We start from the raw sequence: 23,890 nt of genomic DNA on the forward strand, positions 1-23,890 counted from the left end.
CTTGACCCAGGGATCGAACCCACATCTCCTACGCTGCAGGCAGAGTCTTCACCCCTGAGTCTCCATCTGAGCACGTTAGGAATGTCAGGGCTTTTCTCACAGAAAGTAACTTGGAAAGCTCTTTTTGCCTAAATATGCCGGCTTTGTTTATTTATTTTAAATTTTGGTGTTATTTAGAAATTTGATATTACACGCTAAATAAACATAGTGACATCCATTTGAAGACCTAGGTAATACTAACATTTAACTCTGAAAGAATGTACTAAGAGAAGAGATTAGATAATAGGCGTGAGAAACCCAACCCACAGTTAAACTCACTGTCCCTGCTTGTACAGAAGGCCTGTAAACAAATGGTATTTCAACAAAGAAAAGGAGAACTTTTCCCAGGAAAGTCAACACTGACAAATAGGATGGTATAATTAAGCTCTCTTTACTCCTCTGGCAACATTGAGCATAAACGTGTCGCCCGCAGTCCCCAGCAGGGCGGTGGGGCCGTGCTGGCATTCGCGCCGTGGGGCATGCAGCGGCTCTTCCTGTGCGGGCCCCACTGGGTCAGGCGCTGCCCCTCAGGCCTCTCGTCGAGGGCAGGTCTTCCACCGGCCGCTCTTAGGTCTTTCAGATTAGCGTGGGGAAGAGGAAGTTGTGTTTGCTCTATGACTCTGATTTAATGTGCAAGGTGCTATTTGAAAAGTTACACAAATGATTCAAAAATACTCTGTATTTGTAACTGTATCATATGGTTTTACACACACACACACACACACACACACACAAAATGTGTATATGTACAAAATTCTGTGTTTAAGTAGCCTAAAGAAAGCTAGATACCATTTTATCGTAGTATTCAGAACATTATCTTCAGAGGGATTTGACAGTCATCTCTGGGGCATTTGGAAGCAGAGCTGCGTTAGTCACTGCAGGACTGATTCTCTCTAGTGCTCGAGTCAGCATTATGTTTGGCCGTTAAACCGTTCTTTTTTTTTTAATTTGCATCCTACTTATTGGCCAGGCCTGGGTGCTAGGACTGAATGTGTCCCAGGCTTTCCGTGTGGCCTGGCGCCGTACCCCACAAGGAAGGGCAGTGGTCCCCAGGCTCTGCCAGCCTCCTGTGGACTCTGGTAGAGTCTGCCTGGCCAAGCTGGCATGCGCTCTGCCCATAAGAGAGAAAGAGGCCACAGGCTCTGCAGCTAACAAACACCATTTGCTTGAACCTCAGTGCAAACAGCAACTCGCAGTCAGCCCGGGTTCCGTCGCCGTGAGGAGGGGCCATGCGCCCACACGGAGTGCAGTGCTGACTTCATAGCTGCTCCTGTTGCATCTGTTTTGTTTATTACACGTGAGATTCCCTGTCGGGAGTGATTTCACGTCTCTCAGCATTTTGTTGTGCATGACCTCGGAGTGTGGCCTGCACAAGGCCGTCCTAAGAGTGGGGCTGTGACATTCTCTGTAATTAAATCCACCAGGGTGGACAGAGAGCTTTCCAGCAACCAGAGCTGCCCAGCAAGGAGGGGTCTCCTTAGACAGCCTGGAGAAAGGCCTCTTTCGGGAAAGTGAGAGAAGCGGGTCTAGAACCTGAGCCCGGCTGTGCTCCGCACGTCCAGGACAGGTCCAGTCTGTGCTGCTGCTCCGGCGTAGTCACTGGTGGTGCCGGTGAGGTCAGGGCCTCCTGGTGGCTCAGGTGGGAGCGCCTCTGCCTGCAGAGCAGGAGACGGGGTTCAGCCCCTGGGTCGGGAAGGCCCCGAGAGGCGCGGCGCCCACGCCAGCATTCCCCTGGTCGTGCCGGGTCTTCAGTACTGCGCTGGCTTTTCTCCTGCCGCAGAGAGCAGGTTTCTCTGCGCACTGGCTTCTCTTGCCGTGGAGCGCGGGCTCTTGGCACGCAGGCCTCAGTGGTTGCGGCTCCCAGGCTCCAGAGCACGGGCTCAGTAGCTGTGGCGCACGGGCCTAGCTGGCTCTGAGGCATGCAGGTTCTTCCTGGATCAGGGCTCAAAACCAGGCTTCCTGCACTGGGAGGCTGATTCTTTACAACTGAGCCCCCAGGGAAGCCCCCACCCCAGTGTTCTTGCTTGAAGAATCCTGTGGACAGAGGAGCCTGGTGGGCTACAGTCCATGGGGTTGCAGAGTCGAACACCGCTGAGCGACTAACACGTTTATTTTCCTGTTAGGTCACGAATTGCTCCATCACTCTACCTACACTACCTTTTTAAAAACCATGTTATGATTCTAAGTATTATACCGGTTGTCCTTTGGAAATTTCTAAATTTCAAAACAAAATAATCCTTTCTCACTGATTTAGAACAAAAGACTTCCGGGATGTGGCAGGGTGATATTTAGGAATACATGCTCGTGAGAGGTGCACGCAGTAGAAAAGTATGTGAACTAAAGGCAGATGTTAGCATCCCCCTGATCAACCCCTCTGGGGTAATCGCACTCAGCTGCGGGGCTGTCCCCACACCTGTCCCCAGTCCTCACACAAGCGCGGTGCAGGTGGGCGGGGCCTTAGCTCTCGGGCCGCACGCGTACAGAAGGCGCTTGTGACTGCACTGAGAGCAGGGCGCCTGCCTGCCTCCCTCCAGGTGAGCGTCACGGACTACGTGGTGTTCGACCAGTGCAGCCTGTTCCAGACCGTCATCCGTGCCACGCACTCAGTGGCCACGGCGGCCCAGGTGCCCGTGGAGAAGGTGGCGGACAGGCTCCGCACGGCGTTCTGGTCCCAGCAGCTGCAGTGCCAGCCGAGCCTGCTGGGCGTCAACAACAGTGGCGTCTGGATCTCCTCGGGCAAGAACGAATTCCACGTCGCTCGAGGGAGTCTCATCGGTGGGTGAATTACTTCGGTCAGCTTGATGGGCAGCTCCACTTAGAGTTAGCTTTTAAAGTACGGCTCTAAGATCCCCGCTTGAAAGGATCGTTTAGTGCCAGTGGTATGAAGTGTGTGATGGAGGCGTTCTCTGTGCTCTTGATCAGTGTCCTCTTTTTTGTCTGTCGTTCCTACAACTTGGACACCAGTGTCTACCTGGTGTGTCGTCAGTTTCCACTAGGGATGTCGTAGGATATAAGGAGAGCACGTGGAGCTTGTTTTTATGTCAGCAGTTTCCATTTACATGGAAAACTCCTCCCATACTTAGAGTCTAATGAGAGAATATTCTGTTTCCAAGAGGGAAAATTACTGCCCTGTGGGAGACGCGAGGCTCGGGCGAGATCTGTAAACGTAGGCGTAAGTGCTCACGTGCCAGCTGAGCCTTCGTTTCTGTGAGTGAGCCCTGCTCAGTGGGTCTCCTCCAGCTCGTCTCCCCTGGATGGCCTCCCCCCACCCTAGGCAGGACTGCACCTCTGCCTGTTGGGCTGGCTCTCGCAGTGCTGGCTTGGGTCTCCAACGTTAAGGGCCCTCTAGAACCCCTCCTCTGTGAGGGGTTTTGAAGACCAATTGAGGCCTAGAACTGAAGTTCTGAAGCGTTCTGAAGTTCTTCTTTCTTTAACACAGTCTTCCCTTATTCTTTCCAGGCACTTACTGGAATCATGTTGTTCCCCGGGGGACTGCCTCTGCCACAAAGTGGGCCTTCGTGTTGGCATCCACTGCCCCCACCAAGGAAGGTGGGTTGGGGTGCCATTGAACGGTTAAATCCATGGTCTGACGTGGTCGAGTTGGGGTGGGAGCCTGGTCGTGGTGGTGTCATGGGCGAGGGCCCCCGAAGCTGGACAGGAGAGAAGGGCCTGGTGTGGGGTGCTGAGGGAGTCTGGAGGCGAGGCTCCTCCTGATGGCTGGGCGCTTCCAGTATGGCTGCTGAGGCTGGCAGCCGGTACTCCAGCAGCACGTCTCGGGGCCATAACACAGGCCAGTCGGCACCAGGCGTGTCCGGGCGCTGGGCCATTTCCCCTGTGATCCTCGTTTACAGACGCTGCTGGCCTCAGACCCATTGTCCCCCTGGCAAGCACGCCTTCCAGCTCCACTTAGAACTCAGGGCCCCTCCTGCAGCTCAGGGCAGTCAGGTGGCCCTGCTGGTGGCCAAAGCATCCGCCCAGGATGGTGCCGAGTCCAACGAGACGATGCCATGAGTCTGTGGTTCAGAGGGAGTGGCCAGCGAGGTCCAGCCTGTAGCCGCCAGAATGTGGAGGATTCGGTCAGTGCAACAGAACCCTCCCTCGCCAGACGGTCTGACCGCAGTGCCGAGGGAGAGAGCTCTGAACACCACAGGTGTCCTGAATGCGGCCTCAAAACTGACTTGACAGGAGGCCCCTCCTGCCCTCATCTATCATGCAGGTCATGACTGGACACACTGCATTAGAGAAGCGTCACTGCACTGCCTGGGTTGGGGGTGGCGGGGTGGAGGGTTACCAACTGACTCCTCAGGGCTGATATCTGGCATGGCCATGACCTTATGTTTTCAAAATCCCCCCAAAAATTTAATTTTAAACTGTTATCTGGCCCCAGGTTTTAGATAATCTGACTGAGATTGTAAAACTTCTCTAAGTGTGGTTTGCATTTTAAAGTGAATTGAGCCTCAAGGACTCTGAATAGATGGAGAGAATGAAAGCTTGTAATTTGAGGGTGAGGAAAGGGAGAAGAGGCTTCCTGGCGTTCTGGGCCTCCTCCAGCACCCTCACCCCGCCGCCCTCCTGTCACCCAGGCAGAGGCTCCTCAGTGGCGTACTACCAAGGAGTCGCTGAGCTTGCTTCCTCAGGACCCTGGCCAACACACCACGATGAAGGCTTCCCAGTTCATTGTAGAACATCCAAGGTCTAGGCCACTAAGCCAGTGATGTGGGCTTCCAAGATCTGACTTCTTTTGTTTCTTCCGAGTGTGTCGGGCTGGTTTCCTGTGTACTGGCTGCTCCTGCCCCGCAGTGGGGAGCAAGGGTGCGTGCCCAGCCGGGGCCTCATGGTGATGCTGTGACCTCTCTGCAGGAAGCTCGCTGTGGCTGTGCCAGAGCAGTAAGGACCTGTGCCGTGTGAGTGCCCAGCACGCCCAGTGCCGCCCGTCCACCGTGCAGCTGCCCCCCGACGCTGAGATGAGGGCCTACGCCGCCTGCCAAGATGCCCTGTGGGCGCTGGACAGCCTCGGCCAGGTGTTCATCCGGACTCTGTCCGCCAGCTGCCCCACGGGCATGCACTGGGCCCGGCTGGACCTCTCCCAGCTAGGTAGGCCGCCTGCACTGCCGCGCCCGCCCACCTTCAGCCGCGTGGAGGCGGGAGGCCTGACCTGCCTCCCGGGGTCCCTGTGTTCAACCATGTGACTTCTTGGAGGCCGCTCACTAGATTGCAGGAGGCTGATTAGCCGCTCTTGCGGGTTAACGGGCCTCCTAAGAGTCTCATGAGGAGCCTCCCCTCCCCACCCTCTCCAGGTTGCAGGGTTCAGAACCCAGGAGGAGCATGTCCCAGAGAGGGGCCAGGAGAGCTGCTCCGGCCCATCCTGCGGTGCGGCTGTCTCTGCTGCTCGGTGCCTGTCTGGTCTGGGCACTGGGGCCAGGCCCGCGGCCGGGACAGCCCTCCTCCCCCCACTGCCTGGGTTGTGCGGATCCCCTTATGCTCTGAGTGTCCCCGCCAGGGCTGCAGGGCAGCTAAGCAGCCTGATGCTGCTTATAAGTAATTCATTCCCATTCTGGGAAATAAGAGAGTGAGCCGAACCTTCAGGTCATCCTCCGGACAGAGTCAGGCATGGCTGTCAGAAGGCGAGGCTCCCCCAGCCACTCCAGGGCCCGCATGAGCCTTAGGAATACTTCTCAGCTGGATGGGTTCCCACCCGGTGAACTGACAACCAGTATTCTGTTAGGCGATAGAATTGAATTTTACAACCATTTAACGTTTGAGAATTCAACCACATGTTCTCATTTAACAAATGAAAAGGAAGGATGAGGAAGCAAGAAAGGAGGAGGGGGCGTTGTCTGCCTCCCGCCGCGCGGCAGCCCTCGCCGCGCCTCCAGCTGGCGGCCTCTCGCCATCCCGCCATGCGCAGGAGCACCGTCGCTCTTTGGTCCACGAGGCCCCCAAGTGTAATCAGCTTAGCTGGAGAAGCAGGCTGGTTCTCAACGAAAGAAGCAAGCTTTGTTCCAAAGCTAGGAATTCTCCAGGGTCATTTAGATTATTTATGCTTTTGGCATCTCCTTGTTTTGAACCTAAGCCCCGCACCAGGGCGGGTCGCGGTCTAGCCAGCAGAGCGCTCGCCCGCCGCCACCGCCGCCACCCCCGGGAGAACCGGAGCGGCCGTGCTGGCTGTGCTCCCGCCTGCGCTGTGGGGCGCCCTCCTGCCTTCCCTGGGACACTTTGGTTGGGTCAGACTCTGCTGGCCTGAGCCTTTTGCCATCAGCCCCAACCAGGCCAGCTTGGGAGTTTCTGGAGGTACAAAGGTGAGCACGAGGTTTGTGTCCTTGCTACAGTCTTGAGAGCAGTGGGAGGCTGCGCCCTCGCCCCGTCTGAATCAGAAGCAGCGCTCGTCTTTGTAGAGAGGCCACTGTGAGCACAGCATGAGCAGTTGTCAAGCCTGGCTCCACTGTGGAACCAGCCCTGCTGGGCCTCCCACCTAGTTCCAGTCTTCCCACGGTGGCGCACTCGCTGGCATGTCACAGGTCTTGGAGCTGCCCATCTGGGTTTCCCTGGAGTTGGTGGCCATTCCTTCGAGGGAAGAAACTCAGCTTGGTGGCGGGGGTTGAGTTTCAGTTGAAAGAGTGGGAGCCCACTGCCAAGACCATCCTGAGTTCAGGCTGCACTTCCTTCCCAGCCTGTAGAGGGCAGGGGCTCACGGAGCTGCCCTGCCTCTTGTCAGCAGAAGTGTCTGGAATCCAGCCAGGGCTGGAATGGGTCACAGACAGCACATGCAGGTGGGCAAGCCAAGACGCAGGGGCTCACAGCAGCAGGAGCCCGCGCTAGTCGTGCGCGGGGCTGGGCCCTGCGCGAGCTTCTGGGTCACCTTGAAGCCTCTGCTCCCACCTTTGTAATAGTAACAACAGTCCCCCCCCAGATGGAGGCTGCAAGGAAGCATCCTGTGTGAATGCTGTCTCTCTCAGGCAGGGGCGACGGCTGCTGGGGAATGTGGGGTCGGAGGCGTGATTCCAGGAAGCTCCACTTTTTTGGTCTTTATCCTGCCTGAGCTCTGAGTTTATTTACCTGAGTTACTGGCTGATACTGAGATGACAGATGAAGACCCTTTCACCGTCTTCTGAACATCTTGGAGGAAGGCAGCAGCATGTTCAGAGTTGGGAAATGGGAGGTTGTATAGGGAGCCGCGAGGGGTGCTGGGCCAGGGTGGGGGCGGCAAAGGCTGCTTGGGCTACTGGCTCCTCTGTCGTTGGGCTCTCTGCAGGGCTGGGCTGTGGAGCCTGTGGGACAGCGAGGTTTCAATCAGGGTTTCCAGAATTATTATTTAGAGTGGGAGATGCAGATTCTGAGATCAGGTGTGTGCTTGTCTGTGTGTCTGTGGCAGACGCTCGTCAGGCGGCTCTGCTGAACAGCAGTGAACGGCGTGTGGTAATGCGGAGGCCGTGGGTGCTGCCTGGCTTGCACACCTGGGCTGGCCTGGGATGCTCCACTGTTGTTCTAAAAGCTGGCTGTGGTGGTGCTCAACGGCAGGAACAGGAAGCACAGCTTTGTAAGCCCGTGGTTCTGCCTGTGAGGATTCTGTTCAGCAGTAGCTTCTCTTTCCCAAATGCACTTTTTTTTTTTTTGGTAGTCATCCTATGGTATTATATTAGCTTCAGATGTACAATATAGTGATTCAATATCTTTTTATAGTTTCAGTTCAGTCTCTCAGTTGTGCCTGACTCTTTGCGACCCCATGAACCGCAGCATGCCATCACCAATCCGCAGAGTCCACCGAAACCCATGTCCGTCGAGTCAGTGATGCCATCCAACCATCTCATCCTCTGTCGTCCCCTTCTCCTCCTGCCCTCAATCTTTCCCAGCATCAGGGTCTTTTCAATTACACACCATACAAAGTTGTTATCAACTATAAAATACCGACTGTATTCCCCATGTTGCACATCACATCTTTAGTCAGTTTATTTTATAACTGGTAGTTTGTACCTCTTAATCCTCTTCACCTATTTTGCCCCCTCCCCGACCCCACCCCCACCTGGTAACCACTAGTTTGTCTTCTGAATCTGTGAGTCTATTTCTGTGTTGTTACATTTGTTTTCTTACTTAGACTCCACATTTAAGGGCTTCCCTGATAGCTCAGCTGGTAAAGAATCCACCTGCATTGCAGGAGACCTGGGTTTGATCCCTGGGTTGGGAAGATCCCCTGGAGAAGGGAAAGGCTACCCACTCCAGTATTCTAGCCTGGAGAATTCGATGGTCTGTGTATAGTCTGTGGGGTCACAAAGAGTTGGACATGACTAAGTGACTTTCACTTTCACTTGTAAGTGAACCACATGGTGTCTGTCTTTGGCTGCTTCCCTGAGTACGGCGCTCTGGAGACCCATCCGCACTGTTGCAGACGGCGCGGCTCCGTTCTCCCACGGCTGATGCTCCGCCGTGTGTATGCACCGCATCTTCATCCGTCCTATGCTGATGGACACTCAGGTTGCTTCCACGTCTTGCTGTTGTGAATCGTGCTGCTGTGAACAGCTTGATGAGGTGCATATATCTTTCCAAATTAGTGTTTTCATTTCTTTTTTTCAGATGAATACCCAGGAGTGGAGTTGCTAGACCATACGATAGTTCTCTTTCTAATTTTTTGTGGAGTATTACTGTTTTCCACAGTGACTGTACCAGTTTACATTCCCACCAACAGAGTACTAGAGTCCCCTTTTCTCCACATTCTTGTCAACATTTGTTATCTGGTGTCTTTTTAATGGTAGCCATTCTCATCGGTGTGAGGGGTGATACCTTATTGTGGCTCTGACTTGCATTTTCCTAATCATTACTGATGTTGAGCATCTTTTCTTGTGCCTGTTGGCCATCTGTATGTCTTCTTTGGAAAAACGTCTATTCAGGCCCCCTCCCCTTTTTTAAATTGGATTGTTTATCTGATTTTGAGTTACATGAATAATTTATATAGTTTGGATATTAACTCATCAAACATCATTTACAAACATCTCCCATTTAGTTATCATTGTTGCACAGTCGCTAAGTTGTGTTCACCTCTTTGTGACCCCACAGACTGCGGCACACCAGGCTACCCTGTCCTTCCCTATCTCCCAGAGTTTGCTTGAATTCATACCCATTGAGTCAGCAATCCTATCTAACCATCTCATCCTCTGCTGCCTCCTTCTCCTTTAACCTTCAATCTTTCCCAGCGTTAGGGTCTTTTCTAATGAGTCGGCTCTTTGCATTAGGTGGCCAAAGTATCGGAGCTTCAGCTTTTGCATCAGTCCTTCCAGTGAACATTGAGGCTTCATTTCCTTTAGGATTGACTGGTTGGATCTCCTTGCAGTCCAAGGGACTCTCAAGAGTCTTCTCCAACACCACAGTTCAAAAGCATTAATTCTTCAGCTCTCAGCTTTCTTTATGGTCCAACTCTCACATCCATATATGACTACTGGAAAAACTGACTATGCGAATCTTTGTCGGCAGAGTGATCTCTCTTCTTTTGATTATGCCGTCTAGGATTAGATTGCTCTCCTTCCCAGGAGTAAGCGTCTTTTAATTTCATGGCTGCAGCCACCATCCGCAGTGATTTTAGAGCCCGAGAAAATAAAGTTTGTCACTGCTTCCTCTTTCTCCCCTTCAGTCAGTTCAGTCGCTCAGTCGTGTCTGACTCTTTGCAACCCCATGGACTGCAACACGTTAGGCTTCCCTATCCATCACCAACTCCAGGACCTTGCTCAAACTCATGTCCATCAGGTTGGCAGTGCCATCCAACCATCTCATCCTCTGTCATCCCCTTCAGCTCCTCCTTTCAATCTTTCCCAGCATCAGGGTCTTTTCCAATGAGTCAGTTCTTCACATCAGTTGGCCAAAGTATTGGAGTTTCAGCTTCACCATCAGTCCTTCCAATAAATATTCAGGACTGATTTCCTTTAGGAAGGACTGGTTGGATCTCCTTGCTATCCAAGGGACTCTCAAGCGTCTTCTCCAACACCACAGTTCAAAAGCATCAGTTCTTTGGTGCTCGGCTTTCTTTATAGTCCAACTCTCACATCCATACATGACTACTATAAAAACCATAGCTTTGGCTAGACAGACCTTTGTTGGCAAAGTAATGTCTCTGCTTTTTAATATGCTGTCTAGGTTGGTCATAGCTTTTCTTCCAAGGAGCAAGTGTCTTTTAATTTCATGGCTGCAGTCACCATCTGCAGATATTGGAACCCCTCAAAATAAAGTTTGTCACTGTTTCCATTGTTTCGCCATCTATTTGCCATGAAGTGATGGGACCAGCTGCCATGATCTTAGTTTTTTGAATATTGAGTTTTAAGCCAGCTTTTTCGCTCTCCTCTTTTACCTTTATCAGGAGGCTCTTTAGTTCCTCTTCGCTCTCTACCATAAGGGTGGTGTCATTCTGCATATCTGAGGTTATTGATGTTTCTCCCGGCAATCTTGATTCCAGCTTGTGCTTCATCCAGCCCAGCGTTTCTCATGATATACTCTGTGTATAAGTTAAATAAGCTGGGTAACAATATACAGCCTTGACGTATTCCTTTTCCTATTTTGCACCAGTCCATCATTCCATGTCCTGTTCTAACCATTGCTTCTTGTCTTGCATACAGGTTTCTCAAGAAGCAGGTAAGGTGGTCTGGTATTCCCATCTCTAAGAATTTTCCACAGTTTGTTGTGATCCACACAGTCAAAGGCTTTAGTGTAGTCAGTGAAGCAGAAGTAGATGTTTTTCTGGAATTCCCTTGCTTTCTGCATGATCCAGTGGGTGTTGACAATTTGGTCTCTGGTTCCCCTTTTCTAAACACAGCTTGTACATCTGGAAGTTCTCAGTTCACATATCACTGAAGCCTAACTTGAAGGATTTTGAGCATAACCTTGGTAGTGTGTGATATGAGTGCAATTGTATGATAGTGTGAACTTTCTTTGGCATTGCTCTGAGGAAGGCAAGAGCAGGGTGGACGCTCTAGAGCACAGGGAGAAAGGGGAGCCCGGCACGGTAACAGCAATGGCCAGCACTGGGGACCCCACTGCACCAGGCCCTCAAAAGGCAGCCGGAGCTGGCCAGGCCGCCAGGGTGCAGGTGTCACCCCAAGACTGAAACTTGACTCCAGGGCCTGTGGAGCCATTTAAGGTCAAGCACGGGTGGTGTCCTGAGCCGAGTTTTAGGAGGAGAGCTCAGGCAGCTGTGGCGGGAGTGGGGCACCCCGGAGCCGAGGGGCGGTGATGGCCATGCAGGAGTGTGTGCAGGAGTGTGTGCAGGAGTGTGTGCGGGAGGGGCAGAGCTCTGGCCCTGGCAGTGGCGGAGGGAAGCAGAGGATAAGGCAGCCCAGGAGACCTTCTGGTGAAGACGGAGAGACACACTGTCGACCACACTGACCAGCAGAGAAAGAGAAACAGAAACAGCCAGAGAAGTTAATGGAACAGAGAAGTGAAGTCAGGAAAGAGAGTACATTTTGGACCATCAACAAAATGAAAAGGCAACAACATCCTGGAGTGTCAAGTCAAGCAGGCTTCAGGAAGCATTACTATGACCAAAGGGCTTCCCAGGTAGAGCTAGTGGTAAAGAACCCACTTGCCAATGCTAGAGGCCTGAGAGATGTGGGTTCAGTTCCTGGCTTGGGACTATCCCTTAGAGAAGGGCATGGCAAGAATACCCACTCCAGTATTCTTGCTTGGAGAATCCCATGGACAGAGGAGCCTGGTGGGCTACAGATTATAGAGTCACAAAGGGTTGGAAACGACTGAAGTGGCTTAGCACACATACGTGTGTGCACTATGAACAAAGCTGGTGGAGGTGATAGAATTCGAGTTGAACTATTTAAAATCCTAAAAAAGGATGCTGTTAAAAGTGCTGCACTCAATATGTCAGCAAATCTGAAAAACTCAACAGTGGCCACAGGACTGGAAAAGGTCAGTTGCCATTCCAATTCCAAAGAAGAGCAATGCCATATCCACCCACAGCAGAAATTAGACTGTCAGGCAAGTTGTCATCACTTTGAAACTCCATTTCTAAGTAATTCTGGAACATGGGTTTTGATTCTTTGTTACTGATCATCACAAATAAAACTAGTAACAGGTACAAGATGTCTTCACCATAATTCATTAGTCCAGCTCCACGTTATCATCCGCTTGCCCGGGGCGTGAGGTAGGAGATGCTGGCTTATCAGAGGTGTTCAGAGATGTGCTTTATTACCTGGTTCCCTTTCAGTCCTGGCCTCTTTACGGATGTTCTGACCCTGAAAACAAAAAAACAGAAACCCATCTTCCCAGCGCTAGCAGTGTGATCCAGGCTACCTCATGGCGGCCTTGACCGTGGGCAGCACCAGGTCATTTAAAGTCTGGAACGTCACCGCCTCTTACAGTGTAAGCAGGTATTTCAGTTTTCAGAATGACTTTAGCAAAGTATCAAATCATGAACATGCTTTCTGTCTTTTCTGTCTTTCTTTTTCAAGATACAGCATCCCTCTTTTCTGTCCTTGTACACATTACTAAATCGCTGCTTTGGGATTTGATTAAGAGAATTATTTTTCTCTTTTTAAATTCAGGTATAGTTGATTTACAGTGTTGTGAGGTTTTCAATTAGTTTTTATTGGAGTATAGTTTATCCACAGTGTTGTGTTAGTTGCTACTAACAAATTTAGCAAAGTAAGTCTAGCGAACAACTATAGCAAAGTAAATCAGTTATACATCTATCCACCCTTTTTTAGATTCTATTCCCATATTACAATGTTGCATTAATTATTGCTATACAGCAAAGTGATTCGGTTATACATACCTACACACACATATATATATTATTTTCCATCATGGTTTATCCATCATAGAATGTTGAATATTCTATGAATATTAGAAAAGTCCATCATAGAATATTGACTGTTGTGCCCTGTGCTATATAGTAGAACCTTGTTATTATTCTACATGTAATAGTGTAGCATCTACTAACCCTAACCTCTGAATCCATCCCTTCCTTAACCCCAACCCCTTGGCAACCACCAGTCAGTTCTCTATGTCCCTGATTCTGTTTCTGTTTCATAAATAAGTTAATTTGTGTCAAGTTTTAGATTCCATGTATAAGTGAAATTATTATAGTATATAATTATTACATGTACATATTATATATATAGACAAAAATTATATTTGTCTTTCTCTTTCTGACTTCATTTAATATAATAATTTCTAGTTGTATCCATGTTGCTGCAAGTGGCCTTACTGGCATTATCCCAGATCTTTATCCATTCATCATCGATGGACATTTAGGTTGCTTCCATGTCTTGGCTATTACGAATAGTGCTGCTGTGAAGATACAGGTGCCTGTATCTGTTGGAATTATAGTTTTGTCCAGATACATCCCCAAGAGTGGGATCGCTAGATCGTGTTACCTCTATTTTTAGTTTTTAAGGAACCTCCATACTGTTCACAGTGGCTGCACCAGCTGACGTTCCCACCGACAGTGCAGGAGGGCCCCTTTCTGCACACCCATCTCCAGTGTTTAAGTGTTTACTTTTTGCAGACTTGTTAGTGACAGCCATTCTGACTGCTGTGAGGTGGTGCCTCATTGTGGTTTCAGTTTGCGTTTCTTAGACTGAGAGACTTCTTCAGCTAAATGTTTAGCTGTTGAGCTCAGTTACAGAGACTGAACATGAAATATTATGATTTGTGACAAGCCTAGTTTTTAGAAAAAAGTTGCATCGTTTAGCAGATATTTAAGGTGCTCATAACATTTCATGTCCCAGTACACGTAAATATGCCTGTGTCAGGCACTAGAATGTTTAGCGAACTAACGCAATCTGTAATTGAATTTGTCTGGTCACAGCATTTAATGAAGACATATTCAGCGTCAGTTCATGCCTTTAGGTAACAAATAGGACTATACTGTAATTTATGCAGAAAAGCAATTTTATAAATAGTGAAAACCAAATAAATGCCACCTTTTGTTCTAAAATATATGTTTAAAAAGTACTCTTAAAGGGAAAATGTCTGATCTGTTGAATAAAGTAATTAAAACTTTTTTTTTACATGGAAGCGAAAAGCGAAACAGGAAAATTACAGTGTGTCTGTGTTAGCTGGACTAGTGTTGTAGTCAACAAGCCCCAGATACCCGCGATTTAACACATGCCTGCTGCTCTCTGCTCCCACGAGGCTGGCTCTCGCCCGGTCGTCTCGCGGGTGGTGACTGACTGCGCCCCTGCTGTGCACTGTGGCCACCGCAGCAGGGACCACTGAAGGGACGGCCCTCTCGCCAGCTCATTTATGCTTCAGCTCAGGAGTGACGGACTATTTCCGCTCACAGCCCATTGTCCAGAACCTGTGGGGGGCGGGGCTCTTAACTCCAGGGGCTGTGACAAGCCCTGGGGTGCTGGGGAGCTGTGTTTGGCGCCACCTGTCTGCACCCCATAGAACTGCGTCCCGGCAGCCCGGGAGACCCTCTGGGAGGTAGGACACCACAGAAAGGCCCTCGACTAAATGTTTTCTCTTTTGACCTGTCTCTCCCATTCAAAATAAGTTCATTTATACACAGGTTTATACACTTGTTCTGGAAGACGCTGACCTTGTCATGTGAACTCTGTGTCTCACTAGGGGTGGAGCTCGCTGCTCACTTTGAGGTGCTGACCCAGGGTGCTTCTGTCACCATGGACCTTTCTTCACAGGAGCAGTTCCTAGTAGGGCAGGTTGACGATCCCAACATAGAATCATTTTAAATTAACATTTTAAAGTGAGAATTTGTTTCTCAGCTATTTCTGTAATTTACTGCTGGAAATACTTTATCTGGATTGCTACAGATCTTTTAATATGTAATGTTGGAGCCATGGAATGTCTATTTTAACTCTGTAAAAGATTTTTAAAATACAGTTCATTTTGGTGTAGAGAAATCATCATCTTTAGGAAATTTTTCCAGTAGTAATAGACTAATATTTTTAAGCTAAGTGCATGTGGTGAGATTTTCCCATTGCAGGATCCGTGCCTGTACTATCTGGTGATAACATGGGCTGTCCTCTGACACAGGTGACTACTGTGTGGGGTGGCCGAGAGCCCCCCGCCAGAGAGCCTAGCTGCACCACCTTCTTCCTGCTTTACGGTCAGAGTGACGCATCCTCTAACTTAGGCACAAGAAGCCAAACCGTTCAGCCTGGAAAACGGGCCAAAGGCTTGATGCATACTTCACAGAGGAAGTGCCCCCCATAAGCACATTAAAAGGTTCTCAGCATCACTTGTTATCAGGAACATGCAAATTAAAACGATGACAAGACGCCACTTTACTTCTACTAGGATGGCCGACATGAAAAGGTACCCAGAGTGGTTGCTGGTGAGGTGTGGGCTGCAGGTGGGTGTGTAAGATGGGGTACTGGCAGCCTCTTTGGAAGTTAAACATATAAACGTCATAGCCCAGAGTCCCAGTCCTAGGTGTTATTCAGGAAAAACAACACATGTTCACCAAAAAGTCTTCTCCAGGAATGACGATAGCAGCTTTGCTCCTAGTAGCACAGTGTGGAAGTGACCGAAGTGTCTGCCAGTAGGAGACACTAACTGTAGCTGTTACATGCACGGACTATATACTCAGCAGTGAGGAGGGGTGAATGGCTGAGTGTCCCGTCCAGAACATTACACTGAGTGCAGGAAGCTGGGCCAGGGGGAGCGCGGGCCTTGATCCTGTTCCCCTGGACATCTAGACCAGACTGACAACAGTGGCTGCCTCAGGGCAGAGGGTGTTGGCCAGAAGAGGCCTGAGGGAACTTTCTGGGGGATGAAAATGTTCCGTGACGGGGTAAGACACGGGTTACTTGGGTACATTCACTTGTCAGCAGTGATGAGGCTGACCTTGTAAGATCTGTGCACTCAGCATGTGTGGAGCCCAAGGTCAGAGCAGCCGACAGGGAGGAGTTGGCCTGGCCTGGGTTCAGACCCCAGTGCACCTTTGCCTCCTGGCTTAGCCACCTTCTGTCTGGAATCTTGGGCAGATCTCTTCATGTCCATGTCCTGATGGCCTCATGTGTGAGCTGGGGCAATAATAACCGGGTATGGTTGTTACAAGGTTCAGTGACTGTTGGCTGTTGCTCTTTCTCCCAGATAAACTCTTAATCAAATATAATTTCTCTTTAAAGGCTCCTCCCACTTCTTTTCCTCTTAAAATTAGTTTAATAAACAAGGAGAAACGTAAAAAGGAAAATGAAGATTCCAGGAGGCTTCATTAGTCAATCGTAATTGGAAGGATTAATGCTGAAGCTGAAACTCCTAGTACTTAGGCCACCTGTTGCAAAGAACTAACTCATTTGAAAAGACCCTGATGCTGGGAGGGATTGGGGGCAGGAGGAGAAGGGGACGACAGAGGATGAGATGGTTGGATGGCATCACCAACTCGATGGACATGAGTTTGAGTGAACTCTGGGTGTTGGTGATGGACAGGGAAGCCTGGCGTGCTGCAGTCCATGGGGTCACAAAGAGTCAAGACACGACTGAGTGACTGAACTGGACTGAATTCTGATTAGGATCAAGATTACGCAAAGAATAAATTCTCTCACCCCAGACCCAGAATTTGCTGCTAACGATTGTGTATGTGATGAAGCTCATTGTGAGGCCCGTGCTGAAGTATTAACCCGTGCTCGGTGGCTCAGGGCGTGTGCTGATGGCGTCTTGACTCTTCTGTCTCTGGCGTGGCAGGGCTGCAGTGTGGCACCAGGCGGGTGGCTGGGCACCCGGAGGCCTTGGTGACTCTCGTGCGCGATAATATTCTCTAGCCATAGAGTTCAGCTGCACACGCAGTGTCATTTCTTCCTTTGAGGAACAAAATCAAAGTTCATAGCTTACGTGAGCCGCGAGTCATCACACGAAAGTGGCTAGCACATGTGCCTTCTCTGTGTTCATAGGAGCTGTGAAACTGACAAGCCTGGCCTGTGGAAACCAGCACGTCTGGGCCTGCGACTCCAGGGGTGGCGTTTACTTCCGCGTTGGCACCCAGCCGCTGAACCCCAGTCTGATGCTTCCGGCCTGGATAGCGATTGAGCCGCCTGTCCAGGTAAGCAGAGGTTGCCTGATCCCAGCTCCCCAGTTGGCCGGTGAGGTGTTGAGCTGGGGAGAGGCCACACCTGCCGGCGAGGGCCTCCCAGCAAACAGGGCGGAGGCACGTATCCGGGCTCCGGGGGCTGAGTGTGCCCGGGGTCTGCACACGCTCATCCCCTGCCGTTCCAACTCGGAGTCTGGTATTTGTGGAGTTTAGAGCTGAACAGGTTCATGATTATCTGAGCCAGGGCTGCTTTTTCTTTCTCAAAAATGTTTTGTTTCCTTTTAAAAATGAGCATTTTTTTTTTAAGCAACTAATATCCAAAGGGAAGAGAGTAAAAGTCCCATAAAGATCTTGTGATGAGAGAGCCTATTATTATTTTGTGAGTGCCTTTTCTATTTTGTTGAAGAAATTGTTTTTCCTTTTTAAAAATATTTTATTTGCTGCATCAGGTCTTAAGTTGTGCATCGTGTGAGGTCTCTCTGTGGCACATATTCTCTAGTTGTGGTGCACATACTTAGTTGCTCTGAGGCATGTGGGATCTTAGTTCCCCAACCACGGATTGAACACACGTCCCCTGCTTTGCAAGGGGGATTCTTAACCACTGGATGCCCAGGGGAGTCCCCAGAAAATAGTTTTCTTATGCATCCCATCCCATCCCCAGCGCCTGCCATATTTTAGTTTACCATGTATCCTAAATGTTTTTCGTTTGACTGTTCTGCCACTCAACTCAAAAGCTGAAGTCTGATTTTCGTACACTCTTTAGTTACCCTTAAATAGCTAGTGGCCCTGGTGACTATGCTAAGTGTACGTCTATTAAAACTTTTGCACGGAAGGTTGTGCTCTAATGAGTTATTTACTCCAGTGCTTTCTAGTCCCCGTTTGTGACTTTGTTGGGAAAAAAAACTGAAGCCTCACGCACAGGGGCGGCGGGAGTGGCTGGCTGAACAGACACGTCAACAGAGGTGAGGAGCCCAGTGCCGGGCGGGAGCCAGTGCTGCTGGGCGTCTGCATTTGGGCACCTTTAACCCCTAGGGATGTGGCAACAGAGGTCAGGGTGCACGGCTGAGGACCGCCTGTCCTGCCCAGGAGGCCTGGGACGCGTGCTGGGAACCTCTGCAGTCAGAGGCCCGTGCCGAGTTCTTCCAGGCCAGTGGCCACGGCCACAGGGAGGCTCCACACGGATCTTCCTCTCACAGGGTCATGGCCAAGAGTGAGTGGAATCGTATCTGAGTTTGAAGGTGCCGTGTGCACACCAGCCCCACGTTCCTCTGCACACAGAGCTGGCTGACAGCTGCCCTGTGCAGTCCACACAGCACAGGGGAGGAGGTGTGGCCGGCCGGCCATGTGGCGCTCTGCTGATGGGTGGCGAGGGTTTCTCTGCTGTTCTCAAACTCTCCTTAGACTAGCCGGCTCCCTCTTGTTGTCTGACTCCTTTGGTAGTCATTGCCGCCTTACCAGCTTTATCTTAAAGGTTATAATTCACCCTTTGCGGTATACAACTCAGTGCTTTTTAGTATATTTGCAAAGCTCTGCAACCATCCCTGCTCTCGAATCTAGAACTTTCTCACCTGGAAAGAAACCCCTGGCCCACCAGTAACCACTCCCCTTTCCTCTCAGAACCGTCACCCCGCAGCCTGGGCAGCCACCCGTCTCCTTTGCGTTTCTATGCACTTGCCTGGTCTGGATTTTCCTATTTCATGTAAATGGGATCTTGTCATTGGTGGCGTTTTTATCTGCCATCTTTCCCTTAGTGTCATCTTTTCAGGGTTCATCCACACTATAGCACGAGTCAGTACTTCATTCCTTTAATGACTGAATAGTATTCCATTCCATTCCTTTCTACCAGGGCTTCCTGGTGGCTCAGCTGGTAAAGAAACCGCCTGCAGAGAGGGAGACCTGGGTTCAATCCCTGGGTTGGGAAGATCCCCTGGAGAAGGGAAAGGCTACCCACTCCAGTATTCCAGCCTGGAGCATTCCACGGACTGTAGAGTTCATGTCGGACACAACTGAGCGACTTTCACTCAGGATTCCATTGTGTGGATTTGCCATGTTTTGTTTACCCATTCATCAGCTGATGGATGTTTGGGTTGTTCCCACTTTCTGGCTGCTATGGATAGTGCTGCTGTGAACATTCTTGTAGAAAATTATACGGACTTGTGTTTTCAGTTCTGTTGGGTCTATAACTTTACGTGGAATTGTGGGGTCATATGGTGATTGTATGTTTAATTTTCTCAGGAACTGCCAGACTGTTTTCCACACTGGCTGTACCATTTTGCATTCTACCAGCAATGTATGAGGGTTCTGATTTCTCTATACCCTTAATGAAAAACTTTTTTTTGGCCCAGTTTAAAAAGCCTGTCTTAGTGGGTGTAAAACAATATTTCATGGTGGTTTTCTTTAAAAAACAGGGTAAAAAGTTCATTGAAACAGGAAAAGCTAATTTTTATATTATGGGGGTTACTGAATGTTCTGATTTGTATTAAAACAGTCCTATAAGAGTGAAAAAGTTGGCTTAAAGCTCAACATTCAGAAAATGAAGATCATGGCATCTGGTCCCATTACTTCATGGGAAATAGATGGGGAAACAGTGGAAACATGTCAGACTTTATTTTCTGGGGCTCCAAAATCACTGCAGATGGTGACTCCAGCCATGAAATTAAAAGACGCTTACTCCTTAGAAGGAAAGTTATGACCAACCTAGATAGCATATTCAAAAGCAGAGATGTTACTTTACCGACTAAGGTCCGTCTAGTCAAGGCTATGGTTTTTCCAGTAGTCATGTATGGATGTGAGAGTTGGACTGTGAAGAAGGCTGAGTGCCAAAAAATTGATGCGTTTGAACTGTGGTGTTGGAGAAGACTCTTGAGAGTCCCTTGGACTGCAAGGAGATCCACCCAGTCCATTCTGAAGGAGATCAGCCCTGGGATTTCTTTGGAGGGAATGATGCTGAAGCTGAAACTCCAGTACTTGGCCACCTCATGCGAAGAGTTGACTCCTTGGAAAAGACTCTGATGCTGGGAGGGATTGGGGGCAGGAGGAGAAGGGGACGACAGAGGATGAGATGGCTGGATGGCATCACAGACTCGATGGACGTGAGTCCGAGTGAGCTCCGGGAGTTGGTGATGGACAAGGAGGCCTGACGAGCTGCGATTCATGGGGTCGCAAAGAGTCGAACGCGACTGAGCAACTGAACTGAACTGATACAGAAAGGAAAGCTGATCTGATTCAAATTGGCAGTTTTTGTTATAATTCAATTGAGTTTTTTTTAATTGAGGTGTAACTGATGTGTAGCATTGTGTTAGTTTCACAGGTAGTGTGTGATTTGGTAGTCATGCATATATTGCAGAGTGATCGCGCAGCAAGGCTGGTGCGCCTGTCGCGGCGCAGTCCTCTCTCGCGCTGCGGGCTTCAGGCCCGCCCTCTCGGCGCAGTCCTCTCTCGCGCTGCGGGCTTCAGGCCCGCCCTCTCGGCGCAGTCCTCTCTCGCGCTGCGGGCTTCGGGCCTCTCGGCCTTACGGGCCTGCGGTGCAGTGTTGACCGCGGCCACTGTGCTGGCCACTGCAGTCCCATGTCCTCGCGGTTTTGATTTGTGTTTCCTGAAGGGCCGTGAGCATCTTGTGTGCTTATTCATCATTTATGTATCTTATTTGGGGAACTAACATATTCAGGTACTTTGCTCATTTTTTAATTGGGTTATTTGTCTTTTTACTACTGAGCTGTAAGGCTTTTTCATATATTCTGGATGTGTGCGTCTCACGTGTGCATACCCACTTGCTCAGTCGTGTCCCAGACCCTTATGAGAATTATGATTTACGAAGGTTTTCTCCCACTCTCGGGGTTGTTGCTTCACTTCCTTTACGGTGTCTTTTAAGGCACACAGAATTGTTTAATGTTGATGAAGGCCATCTTACCTCCATTTTCCTTCAGTTGCTCATACTTTTGGTGTCATCGAGAATGTCATGAAACCATAAGCTCCTCTTCTTTCAGCATCTAGATTCTGGAAGAACCTCTAGGGGGCAAAGCTAAAATTGGGGGATGTAAGCTTTACTTAGAGGGCTATATTGACTGTGGGCTTCCGTGGTAGCTTAGTGGGTAAAGAATCTGCCTGCAACGCAGGAGATCCCCGTTCGATACCTGGGTTGGGACAATCCGCTGGAGAAGGGATAGGCTACCCACTCCACTATTCTTGGGCTTTCCTTTTGGCTCAGTTGGTAAAGAATCTGCCTGCAACGTGGGAGACCTGGGTTCGATCTCTGGGTTGGGAAAATCCCCTGGAAAAAGGAAAGGCTACCCACTGCAGTGTTCTGGCCCAGAGAATTCCGTGAACTGTATAGTCCATGGGGTCGCAAAGAGTCAGACACAACTGAGCGACTTTCACTTTAACTATAACTAACTGTTGACTGTGGGTTGATCAAAGCTTCGCCCAAGAAAATGCCAAAATGGAACAAATTCACATGAAAGGGCCTCAGAGCTGTGCTCTGAGTAAAGTAGTGACTGCTCAGTGGGCTGTTCAACATTAACTGTTTCAGGCACTTCTGTTGAATGGACCACATTCTCTCATTCAGTAGCTTCCAGTGTGCTGCAGAGGTGCACGTTGAGCCTGTAGCTACAGAACTGGCTCCTGTGGGGAAAACCAGGCTTCACGCTTGCCCAGGCCTTTCGCTGCGCTCTTCCGCGCTCTGCTGAGGAACAGGGCCTGGGCCGCCTGCGACTTCAGGAGCCTCAGTGGAGCGCCAGGCCCAGGCCGCGCGCCACAGGCTCAGCCGGCGGCCCCCAGGCGGGCCTTTAGGACAAAGCCTGCCTTTAAATTGAATTTCAGATTAACCTTCGAGTTGCAGAAGTTCCTGAGAAGACTAGTCCAGTGGTAGAGTGGGGATCATACGAGGCCTTGTGAAATGGTTTAGAAAGTCGGGATGGTTTGGTTGAATGCAGGTATTAGAATGTGGATAGTGTTTCCGTGTTTTGGTCATAATCGACCTCTTTCTGCTCTGTTTTATTTACTGCTGGGCATGAGCGTCCTGGTCTCCAGGTAGGATGTGTGTGCAGCTAGTCTGTGGAGGCCACAGCAGGCCTCGCAGGGCACAGAGCGGCGAGGCCACAGGGGCCTCCGGGACCAGCAGCAGTTTCCCTGTCTCTGCGTCCTGCGCTCTCCTCTGGGAGCACCTCCCTCCTGCAGTAGCTCTGGGGTGAAGTTTTAACCAAGTACTCAAAACAAATGACTCAGTTTGCAGACTTGCTAACATTTGGAAGGATTTGGAAAAAATATTTATAGTTGTGTTTAGCATCGTTTCTTTGGAGCTTGCTGCTTTGGTGGGAGCGTTTTCTGTCCGTACTAGTGGTGCCTCTAAAGCAGCACAGCTGATGGCGTGACTTCACAGCACTGTGGGCACCGTGAGCCCCCGGCCTGCGCTGCCCACTGCTGCCTTCAGAGGGGCTTCCCTGCCCTCCTGTGCTCCCTGCCTCACCTCTGGACAGTCCCTGCTCCTCCTCGACATGCCCGGTGTCCAGGCCTCCCAAGGTGGGTGGCTCCAGCCGGTCTCCGGGGTTGTTTACTTGGCGTGGATTACAGCTTTGTCTGGAAAAGAGAGAGACCAGCAAAATCAAGACTCATGTGACTGGCAAATGGTGAAAACTTATTTTAAATTCAACTACTGTAGGTATTTTTAGCTAAATGAACAACAACTAAAAAAAACAAACATACAAGCTTGGTAACAGGTAATCCCATGAGAATGTCATGCTCACAGGTGGTGCCGGTGGGGACTTAAGTTGATGCTACTTTACACAACCAGGTCTCAGACAATTTCACAGCTCCAGGCAGTAAGGCTTGCTTCAGAGAGGCGTTAGAGTGAGAGGGGATCCTGCCCGGCTGGGACCTCACAGGGAAAGCGGTCCTCACCCTCTCTGCTACCAGCTAGGGCGCATGGGCATCCCTGGATGCAGCTCCTCCACCACCGCCCCCCCGCATGGCTGGCGAAGGTCACTCAGGCGGGGACAAGATGGCAGAAGGAGGTGGCACCCACACCCCAAAGCCAAGTGCTGCAGGTCCAACCTGGTGCCTGCTTCCAAGAGTCTTGGGGTATTCTGAAGACTCATGTTCCCTCTTAACATCAAAGTACAAGGCCTTGGGGTAATTAAACCAGATTCCTTTCACTGCATCTGTGGCACCGTGGGCTAAATCCCTCCACACAGCCCAGTGAGCGACATCGCACAGGAACACCGCACGGCGTCCTGGGATGGGGAGCTGGGAGCTCCACATGCCAAGCTTGGGACACAGTCGCATCTGACAGTCCCTGGTTTTTCAATATTTTATTTCTTTGTTTATTCATTCATCTATTTGTTTATTCGTCTGCACGGGGTCTTCACTGCAGCACATGGGATCTCTGATCTCCACTGCAGTATGTAGGATCTTTAGTTGTGGCCCTCTCTTAGTTGCTGCATGTGGGATCTAGCTCCCTGACCAGGGATGGAACCCTGGCCCCTTGCATTGGGAGTACAAAGTCTTAGCCACTGGACCGCCAGAGAAGTCCCCCTGGTTTTTAATAAGAGAAAGAGAAGGGCTTCCCTTGTGGCTCAGTGGTTAAGAATCCGCTTGCCAGTGGGGCACAGCCAAAAAAAAAAAAACTTGTATCAAACAGTGAAAACGTTTAAATGAATGCCGAACGGTGCACTGAGCTGTGCTGGAGGGCGGTGAGGAGGGAGGCCGCCTCTGAGGGAGGGAGGTGAACAGAGACCACAGGCAGAGCGGGGGTAGGCCAGGGTCCCAGCCAGGAAGGAAGCCCAGGTCACTGAGGGTTGCCAGCTGTGGCTTCTGTGGATGAAGTCGGCCTTGAACTCACAGAGCCAGGGTGCATTTCCGGTCAGCAGCAAG

General features: G+C 50.2%; 1 protein-coding gene across 1 annotated transcript in view; it reads left to right on the forward strand.

Annotated features, from left to right (window-relative positions):
• The window catches only part of TECPR2 (tectonin beta-propeller repeat containing 2), a 97,687-nt gene that overhangs the window by 58,305 nt on the left and 15,492 nt on the right, over positions 1-23,890 (forward strand). The window contains 4 exon segments of the mRNA XM_052659854.1: positions 2,574-2,814; positions 3,499-3,588; positions 4,900-5,133; positions 16,887-17,035. Of these exon segments, the coding sequence (XP_052515814.1) occupies positions 2,574-2,814; positions 3,499-3,588; positions 4,900-5,133; positions 16,887-17,035 (714 nt within the window).

Source organism: Budorcas taxicolor, chromosome 21 (genome assembly GCF_023091745.1).
Source record: "Budorcas taxicolor isolate Tak-1 chromosome 21, Takin1.1, whole genome shotgun sequence".
NCBI lineage: Eukaryota > Metazoa > Chordata > Mammalia > Artiodactyla > Bovidae > Budorcas > Budorcas taxicolor.